The 10734-nt window shown below is 45.2% G+C and overlaps 1 protein-coding gene across 1 annotated transcript; it reads left to right on the top strand.

The window, feature by feature from the left end:
• Positions 1-1235: 1235 nt before the first annotated feature.
• On the top strand, positions 1236-3844 carry LOC123738258 (globoside alpha-1,3-N-acetylgalactosaminyltransferase 1-like). The gene is made up of 2 exons (XM_082978077.1): positions 1236-1365; positions 2780-3844. The coding sequence occupies exons 1-2, from the start codon at positions 1325-1327 to the stop codon at positions 3468-3470; spliced, it is 732 nt and encodes a 243-aa protein (XP_082834203.1). The 5' UTR covers positions 1236-1324; the 3' UTR covers positions 3471-3844.
• The last annotated feature ends 6890 nt before the right edge of the window (positions 3845-10734 follow it).

Here is a 10734-nt window from a genome sequence, read left to right as displayed (position 1 = left end):
TCAAGGGACTGTGGGCTTAGGCGCGTGCACTGGCCGCCCCGTCTTTGTGTTTTTTCCTCTGTTTGCCGAAAAGGAGATTCCCGGTCGGAATATTATCGCTTTTTTACGAGATAAATTGCATAAAAATTGATTTTAAACAGCGGTTGACATGCTTCGAAGTACGGTAATGGAATATTTAGAATTTTTTTGTCACGAAATGCGCCATGCGCACGACCCTGATTTACCATTTCGGATAGTTTCTGGAACGCACGAACAAAACGCCGCTATTCGGATATAACGATGGATTATTTTGGACCAAACCAACATTTGCTATTGAAGTAGAAGTCCTGGGAGTGCATTCTGACGAAGACAACAAAAGGTAATCAAACTTTTGTAATAGTAAATCTGATTTTGGTGAAGGCTAAACTTACCGGGTGTCTAAATAGCTAGCCCGTGATGGCTGGGCTATGTACTTAGAATATTGCAAAATGTGCTTTCACCAAAAAGCTATTTCAAAATCGGACATATCGAGTGCATAGAGGAGTTCTGTATCTATAATACTTAAAATAATTGTTATGCTTTTTGTGAACGTTTATCGTGAGTAATTTAGTAAATTGTTAGTAAATTCCCCGGAAGTTTGCGGGGATGCTAGTTCTGAACGTCACATGCTAATGTAAAAAGCTGTTTTTTGATATAAATATGAACTTGATTGAACAAAACATGCATGTATTGTATAACATAATGTCCTAGGGTTGTCATCTGATGAAGATCATCAAAGGTTAGTGCTGCATTTAGCTGTCTTCTGGGTTTTTGTGACATTATATGCTTGCTTGAAAAATGGGTGTCTGATTATTTCTGGCTGGGTACTCTGCTGACATAATCTAATGTTTTGCTTTCGTTGTAAAGCCTTTTTGAAATCGGACAGTGTGGTTAGATTAAAGAGAGTCTTGTCTTTAAAATGCTGTAAAATAGTCATATGTTTGAGAAATTGAAGTAATCAACACATTCCAGCTTGATCTGTATATCTGTAAACATTGAGATCATAATCAGTACCACACAGTCAGGCTTGATCTGAATATCTGTAAACATTGAGATCATAATCAGTACCACACAGTGAGGCTTGATCTGTATATCTGTAAACATTGAGATCATAATCAGTACCACACAGTCAGGCTTGATCTGAATATCTGTAAACATTGAGATCATAATCAGTACAACACAGTCAGGCTTGATCTTGTTCTGTTTCTTTAGTCGTACTGATGTGGTGGCAGTCACCCCATGGTTGGCACCCATCGTCTGGGAAGGAACCTTTGACCCTGACCTCGTTGACATAATCTACAAGTCCATGAACCTCACCATAGCAACCACAGTGTTTGCCGTTGGAAAGTGAGTAGCCTACAACTTTTCCCAAATATTCAAAAGGGAAGTTAAACTATCATTATTTTTACAACATTGAAACTACACTGAGTGTACAAACATTATGAACACGTGCTTTCTCCATAACAGATTGACTAGGTGATCCAGGTGAAAGCTATGATCCCTTATTGATGTCACTTGTTAAATCCACTTCAATCAGTGTAGACGAAGGGGAGGAGACAGGTTAAAGAAGGATTGTTAAGCCTCGACACAATTGAGACATGGATTGTGTATGTGTGCCATTCCGATGGTGAATGGGCAAGACAACAAAAAACCACTCAGTGTATGAGGACCTAACCAGCTAATGTCACATGGCAGGTAATACAATATCATGATGTCATGATTCACAGCTTGGCTAAGATTTGAATAACTGTACTTTGTTTATTTCCTGGTAGACTGTAATTTCTGTTCAGAAACGGTTAAGTAGGTCCTATACAGTCCTATGAGAATGACCATACAGTTACAGAGGGTTTCTGGCATCAGAATCGCAGGAGCCTGATACTGCCATTGTGCACTTGAGCAAGGCACCTTAAACCCTTATGTTATGTACAGGTAACTGACAAAATAGTGGAAAACACTAGTAAATGAGGGATACAAAGTATATTGAATGTAGGTGCTTCCACACAGGTGTGGTTTCTGAGTTAATTAAGCAATGAACATCCCATTATGCTAACGGTCATGTATAAAAAGGCTGGGCTGACCATTATTTCAGTCATTCTTTTTGCTACCATGGCTATGCCCCCAGATCAACAATTTACAGGGCACAAGTGGTCATCTAATGGTTTGATGAGCATGAAAACGATGTAAACCATATGCCAGTCACCAGATCTCAATCCAAATGAGCCTGAGATAGTGTTTCCACCACCATCAACAAAACACCAAATTATCCCTCCGATAGAGTTTCAGACACTTGTAGAATCTTTGCCAAGGTGCATTAGAGCTGTTCTGGTGGCTGTTGGTGGCTGGTGGTGGCCCCAGGTGGCTGGTGGTGGCCCCAGGTGGCTGGTGGTGGCGGCCCCAGGTGGCTGGTTGTGGCGGCCCAATGTGGCTGGTTGTGGCCAAAGGTGGCTGGTGGTGGCCAAAGGTGGCTCGTGGTGGCCCAAGGTTGCTGGTGGTGGCCCAAGGTTGCTGGTGGTGGTGGCCCAAGGTGGCTGGTGGTGGTCAAAGGTGGCTGGTGGTGGCCAAAGGTGGCTCGTGGTGGCCCAAGGTTGCTGGTGGGGCCCAAGGTGGCTGGTGGTGGTGGCCCAAGGTTGCTCGTGGTGGCCCAAGGTGGCTCGTGGTGGCCCAAGGCTGCTGGTGGTGGCCCAACTCTCTTATTAAGTACCCTTTATGTTGATGTTTCCTATATTTTGTCAGTTACCTGTGTGTCTTTAAATTCTGACAGATACGTCCGCTTTCTCCAAGATTTCCTGGAGACAGCAGAGAAGCACTTCATGGTCGACTTCAACGTGCGCTACTACGTTTTCACTGATCGTCCCGATGATGTTCCATCAGTGAACCTGTCCCAGGGGAGACATTTGAGTGTGATCCAGGTCCCAGGTTCAAACCGCTGGCAGGAGATATCAGCCCGGAGGATGGAGATCATCCAGACAGCCATCGAACGTCAGATCAGCAGGGAGGCCGACTACATCTTCTGTCTGGACGTGGACAGCAAGTTCCACGCTCGCTGGGGGGCCGAGTCTCTGGGCAGGCTGGTTGCTGTGATTCACCCATGGTTTTACCAGCAGACCCGTGACCACTTCACATCCGAACGGCGCCCAGCCTCGACAGCCTACATCCCCATGGATGAGGGAGACTACTACTACGCCGGGGCTGTGTTCGGAGGGTCCGTGGAGGATGTGTACACACTAACAAAGGTATGTCGGAACCAGCTTGAAGAGGACGCGAGGAATTCCATCGAGGCTGCCTGGCAGGAGGAGAGTCACCTCAACAGGTACCTGCTTTACAACAAGCCCAGCAAGCTGTTGTCTCCAGAGTACCAGTGGGATGACAAGAAGACCAAAACCAATGAGGTCAAAGTCATTCGCTTCTCTTCCATCGTTAAAAACTATGCTGAAATTCGTCCCAATGAATAGGACTTGGAAGTGGATATTCGACCGGCAGAAGAAAAACGTAATTTAGGCATAGTGCTTGAAATTAATTGATTATGGTTAATGTTAGGTTAAGGTTAAGTTCAGGTATAGTTTCACTGAGGTTTGGGTTAAGGTTAGGGAAAGGCATAAAAGGTGACATTGGGTATCTGTACAGCTGCCTGGCGCCACTCATTTTCTGCCATAAAACTATTATTTTAAATTGTATCAGTTAGTTTGTTGTAGTTTTGGGATAAAAACGTTCTTCCCTTATAAGAAAATATTTGTTTTTTCATTACCTTTTTCATCCTGTATTCTGTAGCCTATCTACTGTGTATGTTGATTACTGGGAACAATCTCAATAAATATATATATTTTTAAAAATATTACGATTGTGTATTTTTCTTGAAATAAATATTTAACCACTTTCAGAATGTTTGTGTATTTCCCTACATGTTATATTTTCTATCACCTAACTAAAAACAACTTTTCCCCTTTGACAAGGATATGAGGTGTATGATTAAAACCTCTTAAGGATCCGCCCCTTTTTAAATTTTAGCCTAAAATGAAGCAAGGATATGCATACTCTTGGTACCATTTGAAAGGAAACACTGAAGTTTGTGGAAATGTGAAAGGAATGTAGGAGAATATAACACATTAGATCTGGTAAAAGATAATACAAAGAAAAAAACAACAACATTTTTTTGTATTTTTTTGGTACCGTCATCTTTGAAATGCAAGAGAAAGGCCATAATGTATTATTCCAGCCCAGGCGCAATTTAGATATTGCCCACTAGATGGCAGCAGTGTATGTGCAAAGTTTTAGTCTGATCCAATGAACCATTGCATATGTTGAAATTTTGTATCAAGACTGCCCAAATGTGCCTAATGTGTTTATTAATAACTATGTTCAAAACTGTGCAGTCTTCTCAAACAATAGCATGGTATTATTTCACTGTAATAGCTTCTGTAAATTGGACAGCGCAGTTAGATTAACAAGAATTTAAGCTTTCTGCCAATATCAGATATGTCTGTGTCCTGGGAAATGTTCTTGTTAATTACAACCTCATGCTAATCACATTAGCCTACGTTAGCTCAAACATCCCTCAGGGGACCCACCAATCCTGAAGTAGTTTTAACAGCACTATCATCAAGGCAGGTCCTACAGGCTCTAGTTGTGTTGTACCTGGACTACTGTTCAGTCTTATGGTCAGGTGCCACAAAAAAGGACTTAGGAAAATTGCAATTCGTTCAGAACAGGGCAGCATGGCTGGCCCTTGGATGTACACAGAGAGCTAATATTACTAATATGCATGTCAATCTCTCCTGGCTCAAAGTGGAGGAGAGATTGACTTTGTCACTGCTTGTATTTATGAGAGGTATTGACATGTTGAATGCGCCGAGCTGTCTGTTTGAAGTACTGGCTCACAGCTCGGACACCCATGTATACCCCACACGACTTGCCACAAGAGGTCTCTTCACAGTCCCCAAGTCCAGAACAGACTATGGAAGGCACACAGTACTAAATAGAGCCATGACTACATTCCACATCAAGTAACTAATGGAAGCAGTAAAATTAGATTTAAAAAACAGAAAAACAAACACCATATGGAACAGTGGGGACTGTGAAGCAACACAAACATAGGCACAGACACATGCATACACACACACTCGTTAGCATATGCACTATACACACATGTACATAATGGATTTTGTGGTAATGTTTTTGAAATTGTATAAACTGCCTGAAATTTGCTGGACCCCAGGAAGCGTAGTTGCTGCCTTGGCAGCAACTAATGGGGATCCATAATAAACCCCAGGAAGAGTAGCTGCTGCCTTGGCAGGAACTAATGGGGATCCATAATAAACCCCAGGAAGAGTAGCCGCTGCCTTGGCAGGAACTAATGGGGATCCATAATAAACCCCAGGAAGAGTAGCTGCTGCCTTGGCAGGAACTAATGGGGATCCATAATAAACCCCAGGAAGAGTAGCTGCTGCCTTGGCAGGAACTAATGGGGATCCATAATAAACCCCAGGAAGAGTAGCTGCTGCCCTGGCAGGAACTAATGGGGATCCATAATAAACCCCAGGAAGAGTAGCCGCTTCCTTGGCAGCAACTAATGGGGATCCATAATAAACCCCAGGAAGAGTAGCTGCTGCCTTGGCAAGAACTAATGGGGATCCATAATAAACCCCAGGAAGAGTAGCTGCTGCCTTGGCAGGAACTAATGGGGATCCATAATAAACCCCAGGAAGAGTAGCTGCTTCCTTGGCAGCAACTAATGGGAATCCATAATAAACCCCAGGAAGAGTAGCCGCTGCCTTGGCAGCAACTAATGGGGATCCATAATAAACCCCAGGAAGAGTAGCTGCTGCCCTGGCAGGAACTAATGGGGATCCATAATAAACCCCAGGAAGAGTAGCTGCTTCCTTGGCAGCAACTAACTGGGATCCATAATAAACCCCAGGAAGAGTAGCTGCTGCCTTGGCAGGAACTAATGGGGATCCATAATAAACCCCAGGAAGAGTAGCTGCTGCCTTGGCAGCAACTAATGGGGATCCATAATAAACCCCAGGAAGGGTAGCTGCTGCCTTGGCAGGAACTAATGGGGATCCATAATAAACCCCAGGAAGAGTAGCTGCTGCCTTGGCAGGAACTAATGGGGATCCATAATAAACCCCAGGAAGAGTAGCTGCTGCCTTGATAGGAACTAATGGAGATCTATAATAAATACAAATACACTATATATAGTGCATTGGAAAGTATGCAGACCCCTTGACTTTTTCCACATTTTGTTACGTTACAGACTTATTCTAAAAAGGATTTAAATCGTTTTTTCCCCCTCATCAATCTTCACATAATACCGCATAATGACAAAGAAAAAACTGGTTTTAAGATATGTTTGCCTTAGTACAGATACATAAGCATATATTTTGAAAAGGTACACATCAAATCAAACGCATACACATGGTTAGCAGATGTTAATGCGAGTGTAGCAAAATGCTTGTGCTTTTAGTTGCGACAGTGCAGCAATATCTAACAAGTAATATAACAATTCCACAACAACTACCTAATACACACAAATCTAAGTAAAGGAATGGAATAAGAATATATACACATATAAAAATATGGATGAGCAATGACCCAGCGGCAAGAATAGAATACAGTATATACATATGAGATGAGTAATGCTTATAATGTAATCTTAACATCCTTATCATTTATCGCCCTCCAGGTTCCCTTGGAGAGTTCATCAATGAGCTTGACGCCTTGATAAGTTCCTTTCCTGAGGATGGCTCACCTCTCACAGTTCTGGGTGACTTTAACCTCCCCACGTCTACCTTTGACTCATTCCTCTCTGCCTCCTTCTTTCCACTCCTCTCCTCTTTTGACCTCACCCTCTCACCTTCCCCCCCTACTCACAAGGCAGGCAATACGCTTGACCTCATCTTTACTAGATGCTGTTCTTCCACTAATCTCATTGCAACTCCCCTCCAAATCTCCGACCACTACCTTGTATCCTTTTCCCTCTTGCTCTCATCCAACACTTCTCACTCTGCCCCTACTCGGATGGTATTGCGCCGTCCAAACCTTCGCTCTCTCTCTCCCGCTACTCTCTCCTCTTCCATCCTATCATCTCTTCCCTCTGCTCAAACCTTCTCCAACAATCTCCTGATTCTGCCTCCTCAACCCTCCTCTCCTCCCTTTCTGCATCCTTTGATTTTCTCTGTCCCCTATCCTCCAGGCCGGCTCGGTCCTCCCCTCCTGCTCCGTGGCTCGACGACTCACTACGAGCTCACAGAACAGGGCTCCGGGCAGCCGAGCGGAAATGGAGGAAAACTCGCCTCCCTGCGGACCTGGCATCCTTTCACTCCCTCCTCTCAACATTCTCCTCTTCTGTCTCTGCTGCTAAAGCCACTTTCTACCACTCTAAATTCCAAGCATCTGCCTCTAACCCTAGGAAGCTCTTTGCTACCTTCTCCTCCCTCCTGAATCCTCCTCCCCCTCCCCCCCCCCCCTCCTCCCTCTCTGCGGATGACTTCGTCAACCATTTTGAAAAGAAGGTTGACGATATCCGATCCTCGTTTGCTAAGTCAAACGACACTGCTTGTCCTGCTCACACTGCCCTACCCTGTGCTTTGACCTCTTTCTCCCCTCTCTCTCCAGATGAAATCTCGCGTCTTGTGACGGCCGGCCGCCCAACAACCTGCCCACTTGACCCTATCCCCTCCTCTCTTCTCCAGACCATTTCCGGAGACCTTCTCCCCTTCCTCACCTCGCTCATCAACTCATCCTTGACCGCTGGCTACGTCCCTTCCGTCTTCAAGAGAGCGAGAGTTGCACCCCTTCTGAAAAAACCTACACTCGATCCCTCCGATGTCAACAACTACAGACCAGTATCCCTTCTTTCTTTTCTCTCCAAAACTCTTGAACATGCCGTTCTTGGCCAGCTCTCCTGCTATCTCTCTCAGAATGACCTTCTTGATCCTAATCAGTCAGGTTTCAAGACTGGGCATTCAACTGAGACTGCTCTTCTCTGTGTCACGGAGGCTCTCCGCACTGCTAAAGCTAACTCTCTCTCCTCTGCTCTCATCCTTCTAGACCTATCTGCTGCCTTTGATACTGTGAACCATCAGATCCTCCTCTCCACCCTCTCCGAGTTGGGCATCTCCGGCGCGGCCCACGCTTGGATTGCGTCCTACCTGACAGGTCGCTCCTACCAGGTGGCGTGGCGAGAATCTGTCTCCGCACCATGCGCTCTCACCACTGGTGTCCCCCAGGGCTCTGTTCTAGGCCCTCTCCTATTCTCGCTATACACCAAGTCACTTGGCTCTGTCATATCCTCACATGGTCTATCCTATCATTGCTATGCAGACGACACACAATTAATCTTCTCCTTTCCCCCTTCTGATAACCAGGCGGCGAATCACATCTCTGCATGTCTGTCAGACATATCAGTGTGGATGACGGATCACCAGCTCAAGCTGAACCTCGGCAAGACGGAGCTGCTCTTCCTCCCGGGGAAGGACTGCCCGTTCCATGATCTCGCCATCACGGTTGACAACTCCCTTGTGTCCTCCTCCCAGAGTGCTAAGAACCTTGGCGTGATCCTGGAAAACACCCTGTCGTTCTCCACTAACATCAAGGCGGTGACCCGATCCTGTAGGTTCATGCTCTACAACATTCGCAGAGTACGACCCTGCCTCACACAGGAAGCGGCGCAGGCACTTGTCATCTCCCGTCTGGATTACTGCAACTCGCTGTTGGCTGGGCTCCCTGCCTGTGCCATTAAACCCCTACAACTCATCCAGAACGCCGCAGCCCATCTGGTGTTCAACCTTCCCAAGTTCTCTCACGTCACCCCGCTCCTCCGCTCTCTCCACTGGCTTCCAGTTGAAGCTCGCATCCGCTACAAGACCATGGTGATTGCCTACGGAGCTGTGAAGGGAACGGCACCTCCATAACTTCAGGCTCTGATCAGGCCCTACACCCAAACAAGGGCACTGCGTTCATCCACCTCTGGCCTGCTGGCCCCCCTACCTCTGAGGAAGCACAGTTCCCGCTCAGCCCAGGCAAAACTGTTCGCTGCTCTGGCACCCCAATGGTGGAACAAGCTCCCTCACGACGCCAGGACAGTGGAGTCAATCACCACCTTCCGGAGACACCTGGAACCCCACCTCTTTAAGGAATACCTAGGATAGGATAAAGTAATCCTTCTACCCCCCCCCCCCCTTAAAAGATTTAGATGCACTATTGTAAAGTGGTTGTTCCACTGGATATCATAAGGTGAATGCACCAATTTGTAAGTCGCTCTGGATAAGAGCGTCTGCTAAATGACTTAAATGTAAATGTAAATGTAATGCAAGATATGTAAGCATTCTTAAATTGACATTATTAAAGTGACTCGTGATCCATTTACTAAAGCGGCCAATGATTTCAAGTCTGTACACAAATGCTCGTTTATGGTACCACCACAGTGACAAAGCCGTTTGTTCCTTTCAGTGGCAAAAATATACCTCTTAAACAGTGGCGGAAACAGTGGCGGTCGGCGCCGTTTAAGACGAGGGAGGATGATCATTTGTTTTATGAGCATGGCCTTGTTTCTATAACAGTATATTGGATTACTGTCATTCATATTCCATTCACTCAGCTCAATGTAACATGGATAGGTTTAGGCTACTACGTGATACTCCATGTCACACCTACTCCTCCCTCCCTCCAGCGTGTGACGTCGCCGGTCTACCGACCACCGGTCCTGGCAACCCACATTGCGCACACCTGGCAACCATCGTTAAGCACACCTGGACTTCATCGCCACCCTGATTACTCATATGTATAGCCCTCTGTAGCCTCAGTCATCAGACAGACTTGGTTTAGGTTACGTTCAGTACACTTCTCCTGTTTTGTATTTTCTTCATTTATCTCATCTTCTGCACCTGCTTCCTGACTCCCTGCGTATATGTTACACTCAAATTGTCCCTGCACACATCATAAGGTTGCTACAACCTAGCCTATGAATGAAAGTTTACAATGTAGGTGAAGAGGTCGAGAGAATTTGGAGTAACCAAGGTGACAGACAGTGACACATTCAATATCGCTTTGCACACTCTTTCCTGCATCTAGTTGAAGCTGATCTAGGGTGTAATCATTAGTCCAACAGTTGCAAATTAAAGTTTGTATTGGTCGAATTCAGGTATGTTTATCCCCGTTCCGTTTGCTTCTATTTAAGAATCTTTTTCAACAGAATCGGAGAAATGAATACACCCCTAAACAAAGTTCACTTTCATAGCAGCCACATTGTATTCATTCTCGCATCTATGTGCTAACCTCCTCTCATCTTCTCCCTTCACTTGTGGACATCAGCTGTATATGATAAGGTGAAAAAAACTTTCCAAACCAGACAATATGATAATCGCTACACACAGCCCACATCGTTGTCACCTTATTAGCTAACGTAACGTCATAGTCAACACATCTAATATAACTAACGACTTAGTAATCTTGCAACAATCATGCAGTAGCATTACAGTGTACAGTCAGTAAGAAGTTTAGCACTTACACCGGCAGGCCCCTGTGCAATACATTTGGAAAACAAAAAGCTTACCTTGAGTTCCAGTGTTGTGTTGAATAGTCATAGCCAGCTAGCTAACATAGCATCCCTCTTTTTGAGCAGGGTGTCTGAGTACGTTAAACTAGCTAGCTACATTTGCTATCTTAGTAAGTGGAACTGAAAGTCTCTCTCTCATGCTTCTCCTTAATTTTGGAAGA

Source organism: Salmo salar, chromosome 07, assembly GCF_965601325.2.
Source record: "Salmo salar chromosome 07, fSalSal1, whole genome shotgun sequence".
NCBI lineage: Eukaryota > Metazoa > Chordata > Actinopteri > Salmoniformes > Salmonidae > Salmo > Salmo salar.
Note: the sequence above shows the minus strand (reverse complement) of the source record. Positions and strands in the feature narration are given on the sequence as shown.